Source organism: Lemur catta, chromosome 2, assembly GCF_020740605.2.
Source record: "Lemur catta isolate mLemCat1 chromosome 2, mLemCat1.pri, whole genome shotgun sequence".
Taxonomy (NCBI): Eukaryota; Metazoa; Chordata; class Mammalia; order Primates; family Lemuridae; genus Lemur; species Lemur catta.
In genome coordinates, this window is record NC_059129.1 from 14862875 (window position 1) to 14889968 (window position 27094).

Here is a 27094-nt window from a genome sequence, read left to right on the forward strand (position 1 = left end):
ACCAGTGCAGCCATCTTGTGACTAACTGGACAAAGAATGATGGGAACACTGAGAAAGTAGAGCCAAGACTGAAAGACAAAATTTCAGTGAAACCGCATTACCATGGGTACTCTATGCATGTTTCTTGACCCGTAAGGAATCTGCCTAATAAAATAATAATTCTTACACTAGGAAAATAGTGTTAACCTTTGACAGAAGCATATGTATACACTTTGGGGGAAATAAAAGGTCATAGAAAATCAATGCAACCAGATTTACATTTCTCTAATATCTCAACAATTGATGCTATTGGCCCAAGCTAAGACTATGCACAGAAATATTATCCAGGTCATTGGGAACCAGGGCTTGCTTAATAAATAAGGGTGGTCTTCTAGCATGCCACAACCCCTCATCATTGTGTTTTTTTGGATTCTATAAAAGACCTTTGTTTGCATCCATTGAATAATTTCTCAGTTTTGCTTAAGCTAATTTGAGTCTGTTTCTGTTGCTTGAAACCAAATGACTTTTCCAAGGCTAATTCCGATCATAGTCATATTCTAGGAACAACATAGAAGCCAGTGAGGATGAAGCAGAATGAGCCAGAGTGAGAGTAGCAGGAGAGGAAGGCAGAGTGGGAACAGGGCCTGGTAGACGAGCATAAGGACTTTCGCTTTTACTCTGAATAAAGTAAGAAGCCATCGAATAGGTTTAAGCAGAGAAGTGAAATGATCTAACTTTAATTAATAGTTTAATTTAAACTCATTTCTTGTAGTTAACCTGTGTGAGTTCTTATAAAGAGGCAGTTGAAAAGAGCAAAGGGTGACTGGTCCAGCTGAACAGCCCCACTGCCCACAGCCAGCCCCTGGTGGCACTGAAGCAGCCTCATGCTGAAGGCCCGGAGGGACTCCAGATGGCAAGAGGGGGGCTTCCTGGTGCTGGGGCAGAGGGGCGCCTGTCACCTGGTCCAGAGCGGAAGGCGCGGGGCAGTAACAGGCGGCAGGGGGCGCTGTGAGGTGCCGCGGGGAAGGTGCCGCAGAGTCCGCGGTGAGGCAGGATGCAGAGTGGCCTTGAGGCGGCAGGGGGCGCTGCGGAGTCGCGGCCCGCTCCGGGCAGCCGCAGGTGCTCCGCGGCCCGGGGACTACACCTGGGCAGGTGGGGGCGGGGGCTTAGGGGGCGGGGCTCTAGGGGTGGGGCCCAGGCCCGCCCACAAGAGCCCGTGGCTGTGGCGTCCCGGGGATGCTGGCGCTGCGAGCCGAGCATAAGAGCAGAGTACCGGGATCCCGCGTCCACGAGCCGCGAACTCTTCGGAACTGAGAGGTGAGCTCAGCCGGGTCGGGTGGGACCGGTTCGGGGGGTTCGGGCGGCGGGGAGGCCGCGGGGCGCCGTGGCTTCCCGGACGCCGTCTGCGCGGTCTCTGGCCGTGCAGGCATCAGCCGGTGGCTGCTCCGCGGTGGCCGGGATGCTGGGACACCTTCCCGGGCCGGTCTGGGTCCAGCTCTCCGGCGCCTACCCTTGCCGTGGCCCGGGGCACAGAGCTGGGCGAGAGCCGTTTCCGAGCTACTCAGAAACCGGGTCCCGGGGTCCGGGGGTCGCGGCCGCAGGTCGCTTCTTCTCTCCGCCCAGCACCTGCTCAGCGCCCATCCCGGCCCCTGTGAGCCGCGTGTACTTGACCGCTACTGTTGCCTTTACCCTCCGGAATGCTTTCTCTGGGGGTGGCTGTTGTTGCAGAAAGAAGCAAACACTTGAAGCGGGCTGGCCGGACTCTCTCCGGCGGCTTCAGCCCGGCTCCCCTGAGGCAGACGTGGCTTTGGACACAGGACAGCGGGCGGCGCAGGGGCTGCAGAGTTGCGCAGGGGGCGCTCGGGTCCGGTGCCCGGAGCCGGGGTCTCAAGCGACTTCTGCACAGCGTGTAGACAGGGGTCGCCACCAGGACGGCACTGGTCCCACGCGAACCCGGCCCTAGACTTGGGGCAAGTCCCTCATCCCTCCCCAGGCCTCGGGTTCCTTCACTGTGGCGTAGGGAATAGGCAAGGTCAAGGGTGGGCGAGGGGAGTGCAGTGGAGTCGCTGCCAGGAGCCAGGGCCCTGGAACTCGAAAGAATCCTTTGGATCCTTCCTACCTGTGTAGCCTTGGGCAAATTTACCTAATCTCTTTGCGCCTCAGTTTCCCCCTCTGTGAAATGGGCATAGTAATAATACCTCATATAATTGTAGTAAGGGTTAAATTAAGTAACGTGTGCAAGAGACCGAGTAGGATGCCTGGGAATAGAGTGAGGGATCAATAAATGATAGCTATTATTATTGCTGCTGCTGCTACTGTTGTTGTCATTATTATTACTGAGGAGTAGCATAGCTGGTCCTTAAAAGTGTGGACTCCTGAGTTCAAATCCCAGCTCAGCCACTTTCTAGTGTGACCTCAGGCAAGCTACTTAACCTCTTAGTATCTCAGTTTCATTCATCTAGTGGGGGTAATTGTGATACCCCCCTCAGAAGATTGTTGTGAAGATTAAATGAGGTAAATACCTGTGAAGTACTTAGAAGAGCAAGTGCTGTGTTTCAGCTACTAAGTCTTCTACAAAGGAATCCCATTGCATCCTGGGGACCACCCTGTATACCCTACTCCAAAGTAGAGTGTGTCCTAATTTGCCTTGGTCACTGTGGAAGCCATAGGGGACAGGGTTTGCATATATCCCCTATCTCCAATACTAGTGCTCACAAGCCTTGGTAAGAAGTTGCATTTACTATTCAGAGTTTGGAAATTAAATAGCTCAGGCTCTCTTCTCTTTCCTCCTATCTTTAGTTCCAGGTACTGATAACTGCTTGCTTTGATAGGGATGTGGCAGCACCAATATCAGGCCCCTCAAAGGCATATTCCATAGTGGTTAAGGCTGCAAGATTCCAATCCAGCTTCTCCACTAACTAGCTGTGTGATCTTGCACAAGTTACTCAACCTCTCTGAACTCATTTTCCTCCTCTGTAACATGAAGATAATAAAGGTATGTCTACCTCATGGAATTGTTAAAACATGAAATGAAATATAGGCTCTGCATATATTTATAGAGAGAGACTATAAATATTTATGAGACTAATGAGACTATATTATTATATAAACATTAGATGACTCTATAGTAGATTAGTTCATTTCTGGAATTATTTCACATTGGAAAGTTTGTATAATTGAGATGCATCATCTACATTGATGAATGTGGTAATTTGCTTTCCAATACTGTACTTTCCCCCAAAGCTGTTATTAAATCAAAGGCATTCTCCAAATAAATGGTATCTTAGAATCAAGGAAATATGGCACCGTGCCTGGCAAATATTAGGCGGCCAATAGTTGTAGGCTATTGTTGTCTCAGGTGCTCTAGAAACACTAAAAGCTTGGCTGTAAAGAGAAGAAACAAAATTATTCCACTTGTAATAAAGCAGCAGGGAAAAGCCTAGGAAAAATGAGGCCAGGAACATGATCTAAGGTGGCTGCCAGGAAATTCTCTTGGTAGATTTCATCTGTCGGTAACAATTTGCTGAGCACTTGCTCTGTGCCAGACACTGTGCTAGGCACCAGGGGGCATAATGAGGCAGGAATGCTGCCCTCAAGGAGGGCAGGCCAGTGGAGGTGATAAGGCACGGGTACCCTGTCTGATAAGAGAGCTGCTGGTCAGGTTGCTGGGGAGCGGGGGATGCTCCTGCCCCAGGAACTGGGAGAAAGGTCCTTCAGCCTGTCCAGCCAGTGACTCAGAGGTTAAACCTCACCCAGCCCCCACAGGGCTAAGCCTGGGGGCTGTAAGAGGAGTAGGCAGCTTCTTTGGCAGCTGTGGTGGCCAAAAACAAATATCCTGGAGAAGGGGCCAAGGGCTCAGAGTGCGGACTGTCCAACCCACAGAGGAGCAGGGGAGGGAGCCCTCTAGGGGCACGTGGGCTGGCGTTTCCCAGCCCTGGCCTCCAGGGATGTGGCAGCAGGCTGGTGTGTGCCAGCTCACCTGCTTTTCTTCTCTGCCCTTCCAGCACACCTGCCCTCAAAGTCCCATCCTCACCATGGCTCCCGGAGAGAAGATCAAAGCTAAAATCAAGAAGAATCTGCCAGTGACAGGCCCGCAGGCACCTAACATTAAAGAGCTGATGCAGTGGTACTGCCTCAACACCAACACCCACGGCTGCCGCCGCATCGTGGTGTCCCGTGGCCGCCTCCGGCGCCTCCTGTGGATTGGGTTCACGCTGACGGCTGTGGCCCTTATTTTCTGGCAGTGTGCCCTCCTCGTGTTCTCCTTCTACACTGTCTCTGTCACCATCAAAGTCCACTTCCAAAAGCTGGATTTTCCTGCTGTCACCATCTGCAACATCAACCCCTACAAGTAAGAGGCAGGAGTAGGGTGATGGGAGTGGGAGTCGAGTCCCCTCCAGAGGCCAAAGTCCCCTCCCAAAGGTGACAAACTGGCACAGCCTGGGAGCCAGCGCCCGGCTGCAAACATGTTTTTTAGACATCTGAATTTGTTGCCAAGATTGGTAAACTGCCCTCTCCCGGCTTGCAAATCCGTACCAAGTTTTCAGTCCATCAGCGACTTCTGAGGATGGGCTAGCTCCAGGAAAGCAGGAAGGGGAGGCTGCAAGCATCCGAATGAGCTACACACCTCTGCCCTCCCCCACTAATCCCAGTTTAGCCATTCCCTGCCTTCATCCCGCCCCGGCTCTCCAAACTCACACCCTCACTCTCCCCAGAACGTGAGCTTGAGAGACTGACTCAGCAGTGACACCCAGGTGACTTCCGGGAACATCTCAGGTGCCCTAAACCCTCAGCTGGGTGAACTCAGCCCCATTAATTGAGATCACTGGGCCTTGGGCAGGATCAGCCCTTGCAACTGCCATGGGACCTGTTCCAGTGGGTCATCAGAGTCCTCAGGATTATAGAAAACTAATCCTGGGGGCAGGTCAGAATCGGGCAGAATTTGTCAGGGCAGGTGTGGGGGTGGGGAGAAGGGAAGAACAGGGGAGGGAGATTATCAAGATTATCAAAGGAAACTATAATCTGTGTTCCCGAGTCATCAATGAGACAGTGGCAGCAAAGTCCAAAATCTAAATCGGGTCTAAGACTCATTCTCTACCTCCCAAGCATTTCTCTCTTTTCTTCCTCCCTCCTTCCCACCCCCCTTCCTCCTTCTTTCCTTCTATCCATTACTTGTTCCATCGTCATTTACTCAGCATCTATAAACTATCACACACTGTGCCAGGTTCTGGAGCATAGAACTGAACAACCCAAATACAGTCTTTGCAAGATTCCAATCCAGCTTCTCCACTAACTAGCTGTGTGATCTTGCACAAGTTACTCAACCTTATCTAGTAGTGGAGGACTAAAATATTAACAAATATAATTATACCACTATAATTAATAATAGAGACCACTTAATTCTATATATGTATCTGTGTGTGTGTTTATTGTATATAATAAGCTTATTGAACTTTCCCAACAACCCTGTTTTCCAAAGGACAGAAATTAGATACAAAATGGGTAAGTGACTTGTCCAAGGTCACATGGCCAGTACCAGGGTGGGGAACTTGAACCTAGCTAGTTTGACTCTGGAGTTTCTACTCTCAATCACTGTGCTCTGTTGCCTATGCCTAGAGCAAGGGGGACAACTCCTGTATGATTCTTCTGTGTTCTAGGGGGTCGTCAAGGTAACACCTACACCTCCGCCCGCCCAGCGATGATTCGAGGATAATCTGTGGGCAGGAGCAGAGGGTGCTGGGTGGAGACAGTGCCTGCCCCCTAGGGAGACTCCTGGTCTGCAGTTATTTACTTGTCCTCGCTGTGCTTGGTTTATGGGAGGCACCTGACAGTCACCACTCCAGAAATGCTGGTTGGGACACACTCATCAACACACCCCGAGAGCAAGCAGACAGTGGTGGTAGAGGTGAAGCTGCAGAAAGTCACACAAGGGTCACCCAACGTGTGAGCCTTTCCCTGTTTGCGGAGCTGGAGCCGGTGGTCACTTTGGATGGGGCAACCAGAGAAGGGTCCGGTAGGGAAAGGGGCGGGAAAGGTGGGCTTGAGGCTGACACATGGTGACAGCAGCACAGGGACGTCCCAGTGCTCTGCCAGGGGAGCCTCCCCTGTCCCTGACTCTTCCTTCCCCCCTTGGCAGGTACAGTGTCGTGCGCCCCCTTCTAGCTGACTTGGAACAGGAGACCAAAGAGGCTCTGAAGTCCCTGTATGGCTTATCAGAGATTCAGTCTCGGAAGCGCCGGGAGGCAGAGTCCTGGAGTTCGGCCTGGGACAACACACGGCCCAAATTCCTCCGCCTGGTCCCACTGCTGTTTTTCGATGAGGAAGAGAAGGACAAGGCTAGGGACTTTGTCACAGGGCGGAAGCGGAAAGTCAGCGGGAGCATTATTCCCAAGGCTTCAGAAGTCGTGCAAGTCCAGGAGTCCAGGCAGGTGGTGGGATTCCAACTGGTAAGATTCGCTTCTTCACAGTTTTGGGGTATGGGTGGGCGTGGGGTCCAGAGATTCTTCTCCTTGGCCATTAGCCCCTGTGGTCCTGCTGGAAGAAATACACCCAGATAGGGTGATTCAGAGGCAAGCAACTCAAACCAACTCAGTCTTTCTTTTTTCTTTTCTTTTTCTTTTTTAAATAGAGGCAGGGTCTCACTCTGTAACCCAGGCTGGAGTGCAGTGGTGCGATCATAGCTCACTGCAGCCTTAAACTCCTGGGCTCAAGCGATCCTCCTGCCTCAGTCTCCCAAAGTGCTGGGATTACAGGAGTGAGCCACCGCGTCCAGCCTGACTCGGGCAATCCTAAATGGGGGAAAAATGTCTTAGAAGGCTATCAGTAGCTCATGGAGGCCTCTCAAAAGGGCAAAAATTAGGGAACCCAGGGGTCTAGGTGGCAAGAAATGATGGAAGGTATTTTCAGATATTGCTGCTGGATTACAGAAGCTTCAAGTATTTTTAGTCTTTTTGTTAATGCTTAAGAGTCACATTCCATCTTGAGACTATCTGGTTGGCCAAGCTTGGGTTACTGGCTCACCTCTTGGCTAATGGAGGGTGGGGCATCTGAATAGAAAGTCTCATCAGACCGTATCCAAAGGGAGGAAAGGCAATTCTCTCAAAGCAAAATTGGGGTGCAGACACCAGAAGGAAGAAAATAGTTAATAAACAGCAGAAACACCTATGTTCTCTGCGGTACTTGCCTTCAGGAGGTGTTGTGGCCCGACTTCTCTTCTCCCTCTCTGGTCCCATTTGAGGGACTCTCGAGAAGGAGCCATTCACTGACCATGACTTCTATTGCCTTCCCGGGCAAACCTGCCTGCCACCCTATCTCTCCACGCCCCAGCCACCTCGGGAGGGTGGGAGCTACTTCTACACCTTATGGCTTCGATGCTGATTGTGAGAGCTCCTGGCTCTGGTCCCAGATCCTGAAAAGTAGCCCCTCCTCTGAATCATTGAGACTTCAAAGTCTTCTCAGGTCCTTTCACAGGATCCCCACAAGGTTCCTCTTGATACAAAAATCAATTCTTTGATGTCTGTCCTTTCAGAAGAGTTTCCAAGCCCTGTGTGATGAGAATATCTGCAATGCACCACAATTTCCTTGTTATGCTCTCATTATTATATATTTCAAATGGGGGTCCTCCCAACTACTGTATGAAGTTGGGAAGGGTGGTATTTCAGTCAACATTTTGTACATGCAATAATGGATCTGTAACGCCTTGCCCAAGATCTACAGAGGAGCAATGTTAAGAGTCCAGGCTAGAATCCAGATTTATTGGCTGTTGACATAATAGGAAGTGGGGAGGAATTACACAGTAGCATCGATCAGCTGAACCCTGGGTGTCTGGGGACCCTAAAGAAACTAGATTTGCTTCTTGCCTGGTGGGCAGATGGTAGTAGAGATTTGTGAAAGTGGGACTCTGTGTCTTTCCTTGCTCAGCCCCTTTTTGGTCCTTGAGGCTTGAAGATGTTCCCTCCCAGCCCCCAGAAGTGAAAAGAAACCTGTCCTTGCCTGAGTTTCTGGCCTGGGATCTCAGTCACTCATCCTTACCATCCTTCTAAGGGGTAGTGGTAGGACCGATGGCTTCAGCCTGGTGTCTTCTCTTATTCACAGTGTTCCAATGACACCTCCGACTGTGCCACATACACCTTCAGCTCGGGGGTCAATGCTATTCAGGAGTGGTACAAGCTGCACTACATGAACATCATGGCACAGGTCCCCCTGGAGAAGAAAATCAACATGAGCTATTCTGCCGAGGAGCTGCTGGTTACCTGCTTCTTTGACGGAGTGTCCTGCGATGCCAGGTCAGGAGAGGAAGGCTGCTCTCTCAGCCTCTGAGGACTGGCATCTGCAAGCGCCAGGCCCCTTGCATGCACCTGCAGCTCAACTATAGGTCTTGGGAGCAAAAGGTGGTCGTTTTGCTGACCTTGCCCTTTGGAAACTGCTTATATGGGAGCTGGGCTCTAGAGTCAGTGAGTAAGGCATACACGGTGTAGTGTCAAAATATCTTTAACCTCTTCAAATTACTCATAAAAACAGAGTAGTTGATAGTGTGCGTATCACCTTGTATGTTACCATCATGCATACCAGTGAATAAGAACCTCCGATCTAGTACAAAGGAAGAAAGGAAGAGAAGGAGGGAGGAAGGAAGGAAAGAAGAAAGGCCCATGTTCAAATATGTGAGCTTTCAAACCTTCCCACCTCTAAGATAACACTCAGATCCCTAGTGGTTACTGGGCAGAGGATGGAACATTCTAAAGTATTCCTGCTTGTCTGAAGGGCTTACTTCATTCTTTTTAAATACCAAGTCTTTCTCACGTCTCTGTATTTTAGGAGACAGATTGGTCCTTGTGAAAACTGAGTGACTGGAATCATGTCTCCCTGAGGGTTGGTTCTAAAGTCCCATAAGGGCACATATGATGTGATTCTTTCTCTGGGGGTCATTTCCTAGGACTGAGAATTTGAATGGAAAAGTGTCAAGTGTTGGCTGAGAAATTCAAAAGTAGAGGCATTTGGGGAACAAGGAATGGATGCCAAGTCAGGATGGAGACATGGTAAGAGGAGTAAGACAGAGAACAGAAAGTAGAGAGTCTAATTCTATGCCAACGTGGGCGAAGCTGGATGAGGGACTTTTTTGTGACATTATCAGAGGAAAGCTGGGGAAATGAGTTGTGTCTATCATCCAATCTCCCAAAAGAGAGTTGGCCCCATTAGCATTGCCCTTCCAGGTTTCATCCAAGATACGTGAGGGCAGGCAGTTCCCAACACAGCCCTTTCTGACCTGTTTTCTTCCTCCATAGGAACTTCACGCTGTTCCACCACCCAATGTACGGGAACTGCTACACGTTCAACAAAGGAGACAATGCGACCATCCTCAGCACCTCCATGGGGGGCAGTGAATATGGTAAGGAAACCTGCACCGAGGAAATCTGAGGTCCTCTAACAGTGAGCCTGGTGGCAGCAGGACACTGGGGATGCTTGAGGCTTCCAGAAAGGCGGGATCTCTCCACCTGGCCAGAAACTGGGGACACTGCTTTTCATTGTCAGTGTTCCCATCAGCATTCACGCTGGCTCCTTCCTTCCATATGAGTGTCTGTTTTCCCTTTTGACTTCTCTACCTTTGAAAGAGCGATGGGACATTCTTGAGGTTCCTTCTGCTGGGGAACCACTCTGGTTTAAACTCATAGCTGGGCTGAGGAATGTTGGGCAGGTGGGCTTCCAAATGCAGTTACACCCAGATGTGCTGAACGGGAGACTGGGCGGTAGACACACATTTATCTTAGTTAAGATGACAGATTCTGGAGCCAAAACCCATCTCTGCCACCCACTGTGTGACCCTGGGCAAGTTACCATACTTCATCTATGAAGTGGGAATAATAACAGTATCTCCCATGCAAGGTTACTGAGAGGACTTAAAACACGTAGAGCACTTAGAATAAGACCTGGCACACACTCTGTTAGTCTGCTCAGGCTGCCATAACCAATACCCTAGGCTGGGGGGCTTAGACAATAGGCATTTATTTCTCACAGTTTCAGAGGCTGAGAAGTCCAAGATCAAGGTGCTGGCAAATTCAGTTCTGGTGAGGCTTCTGTCCTTGCGTTGCTAATGTCTGTCTTCTCTCTGTGTCCCTCACGTGGCCTTTCCTCTGTGGTATGTGGAGAGACAGAGTGCTGTGATGGCTCTCCTCTTGTCAGGGCCCCAGTCCTATCAGATTAGAGCCCTCCCTCCCCTGACAACTTCATCTAACCTTACTCAAGGCCCTGCATCCAAGTACCATCAAATTGGGGGTTAGGGTTTCAACATATAAATTTGGGGGGAAAACAACTCAGCCGTAACGCACACGAAACACACAATAAGTGCTAGTTGTTGTCGTTGTCATTCCTACTATGATTACCATTGCTAGCATTGCCACTGGTCACTACCATTGTGTTCCTGCTGCTGGTACTAACTACCACCACCCAGTATACCACTGCTACTTCCAGTGCTACTATTACTATCATTCTACTACTACTCTGTTTGTAGGGAAGGTAGGAACTCAACAGATTGGCCTGGTTTACCCACAAAAGAAATTCTTGAAAGATCCTATGCAAACTGAACGTGATTTGATATGTAGATCTGCTCCCACCAGGAAAGGCAAGGCCCTGTCATGGAGGGAATCCACCCTTGGACTTTTGGCCTTTGTCACTGTGTCGGCTGTGCACTTACTGAGTCTGTAAGAAACCGTAATTCCGAGTGCATATTTCAGTGGGGAGAAGTCACGTGGAAACTGAGAGTGACGAATTGCAGGGTCCTGGCTCTGCTGTGTGTGATGGGCAAATCACTTTCCCCCTCTGGGCTCAGTTCCCTTGTTTACAAGTCGAAGGTCAGAGTAACTCTCAAAGTTCTTTTCTCTCAATCCATGTAGATCCTGCTCATTCACTCCTTCACTTCCCGAACACTTATTGAGCATCTGCTGTATACCAGACCCTCTTCTAGGTGCCAGGCACGTAGCAGTGAATGAGACAGATGCCATCTCTGCTTCTAGGGAACTTACATTCTAGTGGAGAGAGACAGATAAAAAAAATAGTAAACAAGTACACAGACGTTACTTAGTTACAAATCCTGATGAGCGCCTTGAGGAGAAGAAAGTGGCAGGATGGGAAGAGGCCATGGCTGGGTGGAGACAGGGGTTTTAGTTCAGATAAGAAGGTCCAGAAAGGCCTCTGCGAGGAGGTTGTTTAGGGATGAGAAGATCCATGTTGAGATCCACACAAGAACTCTTTAGGGACTAGCAAGTACAAAGGCCCTGAGAAGAAAATGAATGTGATGTGTTCTAGAAACAACAAAAAAAGATCAGTGTGCTTGGAGCTTATTGAGGGAGGGGGGAGGGAGGAGGGGAGGAGGGGGAGCTAGGCAGGGGCTGCAGCATCATCACCTTGACAGCTGCAGTTGAGTTTATTCTATGGCATCCCCATATGTCCCAGGAGGTGCCAATGAAGGGTGTCAGACCAGGGAGTAACCCAATCTGAGTTCCAATATTCAGTCCCTCCAGCTGCCGGGTGCTGAACAGACTGCAGGGGGCAAGAGCAGGAGAATAGAGGGAAGTTGGGCCAATGACCAGATACACCGTTAATGATTTGTCTCTTCCAGGGTGCTCTCCCTGAGGGCATTAGCAGCCCCAGCACCGTACACCCTTTCGATGCTCAGCTGAGCTCCCCATCTCGAAGGGCCACATGGAGACTCATGTCTCAGGCAGAGTAGCAGTTCCCTTATGCTTAGCAAAAATGTATGCTTAGCAAGAGCCGTGACTGTGATACGGTGTTTAGACTCCTGTGTTGGGCTAAGCCCTGGGGGCATAGGAGTGAGCAACTCAGGTTCAACTCCCAACCTCATGGAGCTTCCAATCTAGCCACCGTCCATTTCTCACTTGTTGGAAATGCATTGGTCTTGGATTTGAGGCTCCCAAAGCAGCTGGAGAGGTAGGCTACCCCCAGGGCATGTTTTCCTAGCCTTTGACCACAGCAGGCTGCCTTATCCTCCCAGGGCTGCAAGTCATCTTGTACATAAACGAAGAGGAATACAACCCCTTCCTGGTGTCCTCCTCTGGGGCTAAGGTGATTATCCATCGGCAGGACGAATACCCCTTCATCGAAGACGTGGGAACAGAGATCGAGACAGCAATGGCCACCTCCATCGGAATGCACCTGGTAAGAGGATATTCTGATTTCTGCAGGCTTGGAGAGAAGCACAGATCTTTTCAAGGACAATTAATGAGATGCAGCTTATGGAAAAGGGTGTTTGTTTCCAAAGGGAGTATGGCCCTGGACTTTCCAATGGTCATTCCAATAGTTACACTGAAAGTTATATTTGCATCTTCTGTATGAATAAGAACAGGATGCCATTTTGGAAAAAGAATTTTAAGAAACCTTCCTTGTTTCAAAAAAAGACACCAGCATTTATGGAGCCCATACTGAAAACAAGGCATTAGACACTAATTATATATTTGTCAGTGATATAATATATAAATAGAGCAGATTAACATCTATCTTTCTGGGCTGCCCAGAGGCTCATGTGTGTTGCAAACAACTGTCTTAAAGCCTAATGGAAAATCACTGGGCTATGAAAGGTCTATTTAGCTCATCACATTTCCATCGATTTCACCTCATTTACCAAGAGTCCCTTCTCCCTCCAAGTCTTTGCCCTTCTGTGACCTCACTGGGTCCTGAGAACACTCACACCTGTCAACAGAAGCATACCTGGGCTGCAGACTCCAGTCCCTGAGTCAGCCATGCCCAGTGGGAACAGAAGGGCAGGTGAGAAGTGTGCTCTGATGCCCCTGGTCAATCCACTGCTAGTTTGCAGGCCTGGAGTCTTTTTATACAGGTGTCTGCCTGTCTTTCCACCTGTCTGTCTTTCTCTTGCTTTCATAGAATGACTATTAAGAACTTATTTAAAGGAGCCAAGTGCACACCTGTAGTTGCAGCTACTCGGAAGGCTGAGACAGGAGGATTGCTGTAGCCCAGGAGTTTGAGGTTGCAGTGAGCTATGATGAGGCTACTGCACTCTACCCAGGGTGACAGAGCAAGACTCCATCTCCAAAAAAAAAAAAAAAATGAAAGAAAGAAAAAGAAAAAGAAAAAAAAATGCAGGCTGCATGACAGCACATTATGGGATGCCTGACCTAGGGCTCATTTTTAATGAGGGGAGGGGAGGTTCAAGGACCGCTTTCCTGAGGAAGTAATATTTAAGCTGAGACAGGGGAGATGAGGAAATGAAATGGTGCTACTGCAGAGGAAACTGTGATTCGATCCCTCATGGTGCGCCATCAAAGGGACAACCCTGGACAAGAGAAACCATCAGTGTGGTTGTTCTGGGAACTCAGATGCTCTCAGGGGGCCATGCCGTTTAGGGGCTTGTTCTAACATGGGGGAAAAGGAAGGTGTACCAGCTTGGGCTGTGTGAATGCTGATGGCCCAAGAAAAGAGGAAAAAATCTTGAGCCTCCAACCTGTTTAAACTGTGGCTTGAAAAGACTCTGGGGTACCACTTAAGTACCTAGGCCATTGATTCCCTTGTTCACTGGTAGATGGCAAAAATCCCAGATCACAATAGTGAGCATTTGAATCCAGTAGTTCTCAGGCAGTTTTCTCTGCACCCTGAAGAAGGACGTGGGATTTGCAGCACATCCTCCCCTTATCCTTTCACTGTGTTCCTCTCTTCTGCCTCTCACGGTGTCTGCACATTGGGATGAACTGAAACAGCTTGCAAAAGTACAAGAGCCAAGGAATTCTGCTCTCTGTTTTTTTGCTCTGAGTTTGGAAATACCCAACACATTGTTAAGCAAATGTTCTCTTTAATAATGGTGGGTAAACAAAATTGTGGGTGAGTTTTCTGCTACACCTATTATAATTTGAGATGAAAAAAATCGAAGACACAGAGCAGGGTCTGTCAGCTCTAGGTCAGATTTATGAGCTATTTAGAACAACAATAAAAAATCAGGGATTACTAAGAAGTCAGCAGGGGGTCACTAAGAAAAAGTCCAAACAAATAGACTTCCTTCCTTCCCTTATTTATTTTCTATTTATTTTTTGATAGGTGTGTTAAGCTGGGAGACTCAGGCAGTTGGTTAACAAAACTTCCTTTATTCATTGAGAGACTGTGTGTCCAAAGCACTAAATATTCAACGATGAACACAGCAGAGCTCCTACCTTCAAGGATTTTACCTTTTAGGGGGGCTGACAAATGTCAACACACCTTTGTGATACAGTTGCCATCTCTGTGGAAACAGGAACCTTGTCTGTCTGGTTCCTGGGTTCGGTTCTTAGAACACAGTAGATCTTCACTAAATATTTATGGATGATGGATGGATGAGTGGATGGATGATGGATGGATGAATGGATGGATGAGTGGATGGATGATGGATGGATGATGAATGGATGGATGGATGAATGATGGATGCATGGATGATGGATGGATGGATGATGGATGGATGGATGATGGATACATGGATGCCCAGACAGAACCTATTGGAGAAGGCTTTCTAAATGATGAATTTTTAAAGGACTGAGTATAGGTGAATAGTCTCAGGTAGAGCCAGTCCAGACAAAGGGCATGGCAATGACAAAGGAGTCAGAGAAAGGATCTTAAGCTGTGTAGTGAAAGTTTTTGAAAAAATCAATATACTAGAGGCAGCACATTTATAGAAATTCTAGACAGAAATAATAAGAATCTTAGCTGAGGCAATGTCTGTGGGGATGAGCAGGGGGAATAAATGTTAGGGACATTACAGCAGGGGAGCAACAGGGCTTGACAACCAATGTTAGCGAGAAGGACCTAGGGAAGTTCCACTGGTATTCAGGTCCTGGCTTGGGCAGTGGAGCAGAAGAATGCCAGACTCAGAATTCGGGACTACAAGAGGAGGGGTATATTTGGGGGAGAGGATGACCGCTTCAGTTTGGGACACACCCAATTTGTGGTGCCTTTAGTAAATCACGGTGAAATGAAAATGTCCAGTGACAAAGATGCTACAAACCTGGAGCTCAGGAGAAAATCTTGGAGGTAATTCTGCACATGGAAATGAATGCCATTACCTGAGACCTGAGACAGAACCCTAAAAATGCAAATGTTTAAGGGCTGAGCAGAAAGAAAAGGGAGAAACAGGGGCAGAGAAGTGGGAGGAGAAGCCGGAAAGAGTTGGTTTCAGATAAATCAAGGAAGGGAGTTTCAAGGAAGGCATGACCAAACACGCCAAATGCAGTTGAGAGGTAGAGCAAGGTAAAGTGTGAACTTGGGGTTTGGCAACCAAGAGGTCACCAGTGTTCTTTGCCAGAGCGGTTTTCAGCAGAAGGAGTGGAACAGAATCCAAAGTACAATGGGCTGAGTAGTGAATGGGAGACGAGGAAGTGGATGAGGGTGGACCACTCACCCAGGCAGGTGTGGGGCCGGGCCCTGGACAGTGGGGAGACTCCTCTGTCATTGCAAGCCCTACTGTTTCTTTTTATCCTAAAGCACATACGTGACTTCTTTTCACAAGTACAGTATGTGTACCACAGGGATTATAAGAGCTCAGACGGCTGAGATTCAAACCCCAGCTTTGCACTTGGTGGTGTCATCTCTGTGCCTCAGTTACCTCATCTGTAAAATGGGGATGATAATCATAATGTGCTACCTTATAGCTGGTGAGAATTCAATGAGTGCATCTGAAATGCTTAGAAAAGTGCTTGGCGTGTAGTAAGTGCTCAAAAAATATTGGTTATTACTATACATTTTTTAAGAAAAGGGATGCAAAAGGAAGGAAAAATAAGTTTGAAGCAAAAAGGGGGGTTAGGGAAGGTTTTTCCTTGCATTTTTTGACACCCCTCTCCTTTATGAGTGAGAGACACATACAAATAAAATATATGACATATATTATTCCATAATAACGTATTAGCATATCATATATAAAAGATACTAATTATACATATATAAAGGATACTAATTATTTGCCGTATGTGTCACAAATATCTTTCCCAGCTTCTGCTTTCTTTTTCGTTTTCTTTGTGATACTTTCTCATATGCAAAACATCAAATGTTTACATAGTCTAGGTCTTTGTTTTCTTCTTTGGTTCTTATGTGTATTGAGGGTTTTCCTTCTTTGAGATCAGATACCGAATTGAGTTTGCTTCCAGTTATTTTATGATTTCACTTAGAATTGTTTTCAGCAGGATGTGAAGTGGAGATCAAATTTACTTCTTCCTTCAAGTACTTAACAAAATGGCCTAACTTTAAAAATTGAGTAATTCTTTCGCCATTGATTAGAAGTGCAAACTTTATCATGCACAAATAACATTTATAATCTATTACAAAGAAAAACAAAACAAAAGAGAGTTAAACTACCCATAATCCCATTGAGGGCACAGTCCTTCCACTCTCTTTTCTAATTTTTTTGCTTATTTGTTTTGTTTTGTTTTTATGAAAATGGGACCCCACTGAGCATGTGCTTTGTAATCTGCTTTTATTCCCCTACTCAAAACATATCATCGTCTTTCCATGGCATTAAATGGTCTTCCACAGTCCCAGTTTTAATGACAGTATACTATTTTCCTATATGAATGTAGAGTTTACCATTATATACTAAATTCGTGTAGTATATGCTTTTTTTTTTTGAGATAGCATCTCTCTCTGTCACCTGAGCTACAGTACAGTGGCGTCATCATAGCTCACTGCAATCCCAAATTCCTGGGCTTAAGTGATCCTCCTGCCTCAGCCTCCAGAGTAGCTGGGCCCACAGGCACACACCACCACATCCAGCTAATTTTTCTATTTTTTGTAGGGATAGAGTTTCCAGTCTTGCTCAGGCTGGTCTCAAACTCCTGAGCTCAAGCAATCCTGCCAGCTCAGCCTCCCAGATTGCTAGGATTACAGGCGTGAGCCACTGCAGCCAGCCTTTTAGACTTTTAATTACATGTTCAGTATCTGTTTTCCCTGTACTGCAGGGCCTGGAGCATTTTAAGCTCACTGTTGAAGTGACTGTCTCTGTTGAATTGAGATGAATTGAGTGAGAGGTGGAACTTGCAAAGTAGACTGAGGCCCGCTAAGGAACGCATTGAAGGTTGGACTGTTGCCTTTGGACTTGAGGTCAGCAGGAAGTGGAGAGCAGTGATAGGACCAGATCTGGGATTCAGGTGGTCACATGGTAGGGGTGCATGAGATACCGAGGGTGGGGGGAAAGTGTGAAGACCTGCAGACCTATGGGGACACTTTTAATAGTCCAGGAAGATGAGAGCCCAGTTCAGACAGCGAGCAGCAATGACGAGGACCTCACTAACTCAAGAGATACTTCTAAGCATCCCTTGATGACTACATGGGATGCCTACATGGGATGAAAGGGAGAAGTTTCTAGAATGACGCCCAGATTTCTAGCTTGGACAACGGGATAGATGGAGTGCCATTAGTTGATATGAAAAATACAGGAGATTGAACAGGTTTTAGGTGGGGAGAGATGCTGAGTTCAGTTTTAGACATCATGTCAGTTAGCTTTTGCTGCATACAAACCATCCCAAAACTTAGTGGCTTTAAACAAGAACCGTTTAATTAGCTCCCAAGCTGTGGGTTGGCAATTTGAGTTGGGTACATCTGGGCAGCTCTTCTGATCTAGACCAGGCTCAGCTGATCTCAACCTGTGCTTGGTCATGGCGTTTGAGGGCAAATGCCAAGTCTGCAGGCACACCTTGGTTCTCCCCAATGCAGCCTCTCCCCGATGCACCAGCTGGCTGGCTTGAACCTGTTCACCTAGCGGTCTCAGGTTCCAAGCTCGGAAAGAGAAGGCAAGTTCCAATGATCAAGCCCTTTTCAAGCCTCTGCTTGCATCATATGTGTTAATATCCCACTGGCCAAAGTTTAAGTCCTACAACTAACCCAGATTCAAGGGCTGGAAAATAGACTTTATCTCTTTATGGGTTGGTAGGATTTAGGCCACTTTTGCAAGCTTCCACAGACATGGTGTGTTTAAAGTATGCATGGGCCACCGAGATAGAAATGACCAGCGGTCAGGTCAGTTGGGTCTCAGGTGAAAGATTTGGGCTGGAGGTCAGATTTGGGGGCATCCGTCATTCATGTTGCTGTATCAGCAGCGGATGAGGTCATGCATGGAGGGCATACATATTTTAATAATTACCCTTCATGGAGAAGTTTCTATGTGGTAGACACTGTGCTAAGCACTTGGCTCACTTAATCCCCACAACAGTGCTTAGAGGTGCGTGGTTGAGAGAATGAACTCTGGGTTTGAATCCCGGCTCTGTCTCCTACCTGCCACATTACCTTAGGCAAGTTATCTTATCTCTCGGTCTCACTTCCCTCTTCTGCAGACTGAGCCTGTTGTCAAGGTTAAATGAGTGGATACATGTAAGGTGCTCATCAGAGTGTCTGGCACACTGTAAGCTCTTGGTCAAGGTAAACTGTTGTTGTTTAATCAAAATCAAATAGCTACTAGGCCTGTACTTCAGATGCCTTAGCTAACCTGCCTGGCACCACTGGTTATTTAGGGGCGATTGATCAATGATCATAACACGGTGCTTCCAGAGGAAGCCCTTTAGGAGGGCTCAGAAGCCCACCCACCTATGCCCACAGTAGAGGGGACAGTCAGGGTAGGGCCTGAGGCAGCCTAGACACCCAAAGCAACCAAAGCCTCCCCAATAACGAGCTCTCCCAGGGCTGCACAGGTTCAAGAAAGAAACCATCCACCTGTTCCATCCCCAGCCCAGCTCTCACTGCTGTCCTCTCCCCAGAAGCAGCAGCCCATTCTGAGAAATAAGGACAGTGCTTGGCCACTGAAGGAAGGAAGGGGCCCCCACTTACCTGCAGAGCCAGACCCGGGCTCCTGTTGCTGGGGCCTTTTGGCCGGGGCTGGTGGATGTGTCCGCTGCGTCCTTGGTGGCTGGGGACTGAGGGTCCTCTTTGCTATGGGGAGAATCTTTCATTAGAAGGAAATCTTACCCCAAAATGTCCACAGTGGAAACAGAGAACTGCAGGACCACTCTGGGTGAGCCTGGGAGACCAGCCTGCTGACCGCCCACCCCTCTGTGACGGGCCCTGAAACAGGGTGCAGACGGAACACAGTCTGAAAACCTCTGAGCTGTGGCGAAGCCGTCTCCCTAAGAAGGTGGCTTGGGGGGGTTGCTGGCTTTACCACTGAACTGTGAAAACAATCGTCCAACAGCCACCCTGTCTGGGAATAGCCTGGCTGGGCTGACACCTCATAGATGAGGAGTGATTGTGCCGGTTGGAAGCTCCCAGGATTGCAAGAAGACAGGAGCTGCCTCTCCAACCCCAGAAACCGTGGGAGCTTGATAAAGTCCTCCCCTCCCCTCCCCTCCCCTCCTCCCTGCCCCACACACTCTGCAGCCGCCTGGGCTTCCCCCGGGCACAGTTCATACCTTTCAAGAGGTGAGCTAAGGACTCCTATGCAACTGCTTCCCTCCCGCAGGGTTCTCAGAAGGAAGCTTAAAAGGCCTGGCTTGATAAAAATGGGTCCCATGTCCCATCATGTATATATGCATATATGCACACGTACACTCATGCCCGCCCACACAAACCTGTGTGTGCACACACTCTTATGTGGACATGTGTATGCACAGATACACATACATACTCACATACATGCACATATATACACACATAATTTGCATATTCACACACACATATACACAATTTTGGTTTTGTGCCCCTAGGGGTCAGGATAGAAGCCAAAATGTCTCCCCACTCCCCACAAGCCAGCATTTCTGGAAAACTCAAAGTTCGGGTGGGAGCAGAGCGCTCTGTCAAAGTTCATCCAGTTTAGGCTTCGAGAAGCTCCAGATCTCTGTCCCACTCAGAAAAGACCACTTGCCCCGTTTGCCCTGCCCCAGGTTGCTTCAGAAAGCACCCGCGCCACCTGAGAGCTCCGAGTTCAGTGAGCCTCACTGCAGAGTAAAGGGCTCCTGGGTGCTCAGAAAGCGTAGAAATCAAAATGGTTTCTCACAATCGGTTTCCTGGAAGTGGCCCATCGGCTGGTGCTCAAGGGACAGGGAGCCCCAGCCACCTTTGCTGGCCGCACACGGATGCCAGGCTGTCGCGCTTTCCTGCCCGGGGCAGGCAGAGCCCATAGCTGACACTCTAGGCTCTGGGAGCAAGTCAGCAGGACCTGGGGACCCAAAGGAACATCTGCCCAGGGAGTCGGCTGCCTGGAGAATCTCAGAGGATGGTACAGAATCGAGGTGCCCTCGAGGAAAGCCACTGCTTGGCACCTTTGCGTCTCAGTTCCCAGCCCAGCCCTGGTGGGCACTAGAGACTCTACACGTGTCTGCTCTCCAGCTATTAAGTCTCTCTGTTCTGTACTGACACGGAAAGATGCTGCCTTTGTTAGTGGGCAGGGCAGACTGCAGGGCGCAGTGAATGTGTGAGTCTATGTCCTGTCGGAGATGCAGGATCTGACCTGTTAGCACCCCTGGGGAAGAGGGGAGACCCCACGGCTACTTTCCCTTTGTTTGCTTCTGTTGTTTAAACATTTTCAAATGAGCACTGTCAATAGCCCTTGAGGTTCTTGCAGCTAATCGAGGAAGACTGATGGGCCAGCAGATGAGCTGTGATACAAGCAGAAAGGAATTAGAGCCACTGGAGATGGCTGCGCTTCCACCTGCGTCAAACCTCTCGATTCCTTTTCCCCCCAGTTTATCATTCTTTCTTCAAAGAGAAAAGAATGTTCTACCCTCCCACAAATCTGCCATCCTTTTTCCTTTTACCCTATCTCCCCGCCACCCCCTGAAATGCTCGTGCATGGGCACATGACCACGCACACACAGCCCCTGGAACTGTGCCATAAGCTGGCCACCATTTATGTTCCATTATTGCTCCCCCTTTGAAGATGTTATCCACCAATCCTTTTTTTTTTTTTTTTTTTTGCACTTGTTTGGCTTGTCTGAGTTGTTTATTTGCAATGACAAATATTCAGCTAAAAACAAACAGTGAACTATAATAAGACATAATTGAACAAGGTTTCCGAGTTTTAGGTGAGGATGTTTTTACCTCCTCTGATGATCAGGTTGTCATTCTACTCTGTTGGGCTTCCCTTTCTAAGTCAGATTTTTCCAAGTCAATGTCTAGGGCTGGAAGACGAGGAAATGGGTCTTTCGCAGGGACGGGAATCCCAGGCAGCTGACAGTCCCTGCTCGGCTTCCTCATCCCCCCTCCCGCCTCCCGGTGTGGATTTGCCAGCTGCTTATTACTGCTCAGAAAACCAAATCCAGATTTCTCAGCTCGGCACGATTTGGCCTCATCCTCCCTCTCTGACATCATTTCCAGTGATTTCTGTCTTTTGCCATGCTCCTGCCTCGAGCCTCTGCGGCCTTCTCTGCCCAATCCTTTTCTATCCATTTCTGGACAAGGCCGTTCCTTTCTGGCCATTCCATGCTGAGCCTACAGGGTCTCTTTCCCAGAGACACCTTCTCTGATCCCTCAATGGGAAAACTGTCCCCTCCTCGCACGCCCCACCAGTCTGCCCACTTTGTTTCATGGATCACCATCCAAAATTATCCAAAATCATCTTATTTATTGATTTGCTTGTCGATCATCTGTTTACCCCACCGGAATGTAGGCTCATGAGAGCAGGGAGCTTGTCTGTCTTAGTTGCTAATGATCCTATAGTGTCTGCAATGGCGCCCGGCACCTAGTAGGTGCTCAATAACTTCCTGTTCAGTGAATGACTAAATGGCTGCTCAGCTCCCAAGGGCACTCGAGAAGCCTCCTGTCTGGGCCCGGGGGAGGCAGGCTGAATGTGGGCTGCTGTGATTGCAGACGGAGTCCTTCAAGCTGAGTGAACCCTACAGCCAATGCACCGAGGACGGCAGTGATGTGCCAGTCAGGAACATCTATAACGCTGCCTACTCCCTCCAGGTACAGGGGGGTGGCGGGGGCGCCCTGGGTGATGGCTTGGACCCAGGAGGCAAAGTTCTATTTAGGCTGGGGTGCGGCTGGGACCAGGAACTCTGCTGAGGATCCCTGGGGTTCCTCCAGAGACCTCAAGAACAAACGATGCCGGCTGGTTCCAGTCCTCTGAATCCGTCTGTAACCAGAGCTTAATTGATTCACTGAGGTTTGCGTGGAACACAATGTACAGCTGGGACAGGCCCACTTCCCAAATAGGGCTTGGCAGGTCAGGGACAGGAGAGAAGCAGTCCAGGACAGAAATGACTGAGAGGTGAAGAGCTCGGCTTCCAGGCCCATGTGCCGTCACTCGCTCATGGCCTTGGGCAAGTTGTGTCTCAGCAATCACAGGAGTGGGGGGGTTGCATCCGGGGCTGCTAATCGGCAGCTCCCAGCCCCCTTCCAGACAGCACACTTGGGGGTTTCTTTAGCCTGGATGGTATTTAAAAGTCAGGGAATTTCACAAGAAAATGCAGATTTTTCACTTCTCTTGAAAAACAAGACAATATGGCAACATTGAGCCCATATTCCTGCAGGATAGAAAGTGGGTGGAGCCACCCTGTAAACCAGGCTCATGTTCTCTGGCCCCTGCAGTGTCACCACCCCCCAATATGTCACTTACATCACTGCCCTCTGTGGGCATTTGGGTTTTCAACCCTCACATTCCAGGAGTCTGCAGTTCACACCCACCCAGGTGCCCACAGAATTCATGAAGATTGTCCCAGCAGAGCAGAGGGACCAGGCACCCTCAGCACGGAGTCCTCCAGCTTACGTGAGAGCAGAGCAGAAAGGTGGTGGTGACACTGAGGAAAAACCTTAGTCAGAGATTGTCTGCTTATAAGAAACAGAAACACTTTGCACCCATTAAAGTAGAGCAAAAAAAAGAAAGAAACAATCAAATGGACTTTAAGACACAATAAAATAAAATAAAAGGTGAGCTCATTAGAGCATAAAAACAATTCATTTCATGCTCACAACAATCTCATGAATTATATGTTATACTTATTTCAAAGACAAAGACAGCAAAGCATCTGAGAGGTTAAGTAACTTGCCTGAGGTCACACAGCAGGTAGGTGGCAAAGCTGGGATTTGCTGAGTAGCCTGCCTTCAGAGCCCCTGCCGTTAGCTTCCTGCAGCTAAAGCAAAGCAAAGTAAGGCAAAAGCCATTAGCTTTTTTTGCTATAAGCTTCATGGATACCGTGGCAGTTTATGATGCCCTGAGATCCAGTGTGGAGGGCTTGGACCTGAGAATTGGACTATGTTTCTTTCCCTCTGTTTCTTGGCAACTGCTCCAATTTCCCCACCTGTCTCTGCGTGGGCACCCACATGATGGAAAACGACCACCCCGGCCCCGGTTCAACTCAGTCTCTGTGTCTCAGTTAATCCAAACTCTCAGATTGGGTCCTCTAGAGTCAGGGGATCACCGCCGGCCCAGTGGGCACACGGGGCACATCCATGCAGCCTGCCAGGGCTCTGGGAAGAGGGATATGCATGCAGGGAGCGCTCTGGCATCTGCGTGCAAGGAGCCTAAGGCAATGTCTGGGTTTCCTCTTTCAGATCTGCCTTCACTCGTGCTTCCAGGCGAAGATGGTGGAGAAATGTGGGTGTGCGCAGTACAGCCAGCCCCTGCCTCCTGCAGCCAACTACTGCAACTACCAGCAGCACCCCAACTGGAGTGAGTGCCCCCCACCCAGCCTTGCACGCCCCAGGAGCGGGGCCCCCTGGTGCCAGGCTGTGCTAGGACACTCCTGGGCCCCTACCTTTATTGTCTTTTGCCCGAGGGAGATATTGGTAGAGAGCTGTTTACTAGTGTTTTGCATCTGTTGTCAAGCAGGGCTTTTATTATACTTCCCAGTTAAGGACCAAATGCTACACCCAGTCTGTGTTAACAGCTTGAGCACCTCAGTCAACTCCAGTAGGTGGGAACGACTGATGGATAGTTACCTTTCACAGAATAGGTAAACAAGGCTCGGAAAGGTTAGGCAGCTTGCCCAAAGTCACACAGTCAGGGAGTAACAGAATTGGACCCAAACCAAGGGCTGCCTAACCCTTAACTCACGTCCTTAACCACCACCATATTCTGTTTCCCAATGTCACAAAGTAGCATGTGTTTCTAGGGAACCCCAGTGTTTGTAGAAAGTGGGAGGAGAAATAATTAAAATGAGACTGTAGGGGCACCATTGGTGACCTGGGGACTCCCGGGAAGGGTCTTGTGGCCCCCAAGCTTATGCCACCCTCTCCCTTGTCCCTCAGTGTATTGCTACTACCAACTGCACCAGGCCTTTGTCCAGGAAGAGCTGGGCTGCCAGTCAGTGTGCCGGGAGGCCTGCAGGTGAGGGGACCCTGAGGGGTGGGGCAGCTGAGGGGACCTGGGGGGATGGGACGAGCAGGGCTGGCCTGAGCCTGGCAGCCCACGCTCACTCTGTCCCCTCTTCCCCTTAGCTTTAAGGAGTGGACACTGACCACCAGCCTGGCACAGTGGCCGTCTGTGGTTTCGGAGGTAGGATCTTCTGCCCACTCCTCCCCCTTGAGCCCCAGGCTGGAGCCTCACTGCCATCTGTGCTGTGTCTTCTGCCTGGGGCATGGCGGGGGGGAAGGGAGGTGTCTTGCTGAGGCCAGGGGACAGGGTGGGGGTGGGGAGTGGGGAGCAGGAGGAGGCTGTGGAGGGAGGGCTGCCCTGGCCTCTGCAGGTGTCTTCAGTCCCCCTCTTGCTTTATCTGTCACAGAAGTGGTTGCTGCCTGTTCTCACTTGGGACCAAAGCCGGCAAATAAACAAAAAGCTCAACAAGTAAGTTTCCCTCCACCTGTTTCCTCCGTCTCTGCCCACTGCAGGCCCAGCCTCCCGCTTGCTTCCTCCTGGCCAAACCCTCTCCTTGCCATTCCCTCACTCATTCATGTATTCAGAGCCGGCAGAGGGTGAGCCCACATCTGTGACTCATGGCTGTGTGAACTCAACGTCCCTCTGGGCCATCCCCGTCTCCACAATGCCTGTGGCTGGGCCTGGCCCCGGTGGGAGCCGATTTGGCCTCCAACATTCATAGAGCATCCACGCCAGGCACTTTGTGGGGTGCTGGGGGGACCAAGAAAACCAAGCAGATGTGGTCTCTGCCCCCACGGTGCTCACAGTCCAGTGATAAAGACAGACTGTGACCAAGCAATTGCAAACCATTAAACCAACTATTGCAAACCAGTGACCTCTAGGTCAGATCTAGCCCCACAAAAGTAACCCATTATTTTCAGGTTTTTCTGAAAGATCGACATTTCTAGGAATAGTGACCCTCCGTTCTTGCGCAGCACCAAACAGCTGAGCAAGAGCGGCCCCTTTGGAATGAGCCACAGTCTGGTTCACCATAGTCTTGGCGATCAAGAGGCAGTTTAGTCCAACAGTCGAGATACAGACTTTGAAGCCAGGTCTCTCTGGGTTTGGATCCTGGCTTGAACAATTATGAACTGTGTTGTCTTGGGCTAGTTACTTAACCAGTCTGTGTCTCAGTTTCCACATCTGTAAAATGATGATTAAAACACACCTACCCACCTCGTAGGATTGTTGTGAAAATTAAATGAGTTAATTCACATAAAGTTTTTACAGCAGTGCCTGGCAACACAGGAAGTGGCCAATAAATGCTAGCTGCCATTCTGGCTGTTATCGTATTACCTTACACCCAGCCTGCCTGGCTCCTGGGCATGACCTGCCTGGCTCCCACATGTACTTGAGATCGCAATCAAACAATTACAAATGCCAGCGTTTGATGAAGAGCAGGGTACAGGGGGAGTATGGCTGGGAAGACTGGCTTTGTTTGGAGGCTGAGAAACAGTTTTTGAGTGAATGAATGGCCTGAGAACCAGACCCAGGCTGGAGGTCTGCTCTGGGATAGAGACGGAGCCCAGGGGAGAGGTTCTCACAGCCCCAAGGAGCTCAGAGGGCTGGGGCAGGAGGGGACAGCCATGTCAAGGAGCTGGTCATTTGGTAGAACGCTGAGGTTCCCAACTCACCTGCTGGAATTTCTACAGGACAGACTTGGCCAAACTGTTGATATTCTACAAAGACCTGAACCAGAGATCCATCATGGAGAACCCAGCCAACAGTGTGAGTGGCTTCCTTCTGGGACCTGGCCTGGGTCTACGAATGTGCCCTTCTGCCTGGCCTTGGGAGCAGCTGCTCCAGGCCAGCGGGGCCTTGGGTTAGAACACAGAGTAAGAGACGACAGGAAGCCCTCCTGCTTCCTCCTCCAAGCCTGTGCAGGGCCGGGGCTAGCCAGTGGGAATGAGGGTCCCTGCATGAGGTCAACTGGGGCGAGGGGCCTTCTTCACAGTGGGGCTTGGCCTCCCTTACAGATCGAGATGCTTCTGTCCAACTTCGGCGGCCAGCTGGGCCTGTGGATGAGCTGCTCTGTCGTCTGCGTCATTGAGATCATTGAGGTCTTCTTCATCGACTTCTTCTCTATCATCGCCCGTCGCCAGTGGCAAAAAGCCAAGGAGTGGTGGGCCCTGAGGCAGGCCCCTCCCTGCCCCGAGGCTCCCCCCAGCCCACGGGGCCAGGACAATCCGGTCCTCGATATAGACGATGACCTGCCCACCTTCACCTCCGCTCTGCGCCTGCCGCCGGCCCCCGGGGCCCAGGTGCCCGGCACACCGCCCCCCAGATACAATACCTTGCGCTTGGAGAGGGCCTTCTCCACCCAGCTCTCAGATACCCAGCTGCCGGGGGAGCCCTGAGGTGAGGCTGGGAAGAAAGATCTAGTCAGGACCACCAGCCGTGGTCTGAGAACTTAGACCCGGCGTCCCAGACACAGAGGGGACCCTCTGCCCCCAGTCTGGGCTTTTCAGAGACGCTGACTAAAAGCCTGCTTTGAGCAACAAGATGGGGCCTGGGCATGTGCAGGGGACCCGCTGGGCCCTGCCCAGCGACACTCAACAACTGCCAGGCCCAAGCTCTTGGCGCATGGCTAGAGAGATACCGGGGGGTCCCAAGGAAATGGTGCCGGCCCCGGGCGGAGGCCGGAGGGAGGACTGATGGAGCTCTTCGCCAGGTCGTGAGAGAGAAGGACTCCTCCGAAGCCCCAAGCCAAGGCTTTCACCCATCCTCTAGCCTGGGCTGGGGCCCAAGGATGTGACCTTGAGTGTCAAGGCTGGACAACTACTGCCTGATGCCAAAGATAGGAGGAAATGCCAGCCCTGGAGCTGGAGCTATTTGTCAATAAACTGTTCTTAGTCACTG

General features: G+C 49.7%; 1 protein-coding gene across 1 annotated transcript; it reads left to right on the forward strand.

Annotated features, from left to right (window-relative positions):
- The first annotated feature begins 1207 nt into the window (after positions 1-1207).
- Positions 1208-27094, forward strand: SCNN1G (sodium channel epithelial 1 subunit gamma). Its single transcript, XM_045542781.1, has 13 exons — positions 1208-1296; positions 3984-4330; positions 6116-6425; positions 8074-8264; positions 9261-9364; positions 11984-12147; positions 21748-21846; positions 23434-23551; positions 24130-24208; positions 24319-24376; positions 24603-24664; positions 25888-25963; positions 26212-27094. Exons 2-13 carry the CDS (start codon positions 4014-4016, stop codon positions 26590-26592), a joined length of 1959 nt encoding a protein of 652 aa, XP_045398737.1. The 5' UTR covers positions 1208-1296; positions 3984-4013; the 3' UTR covers positions 26593-27094.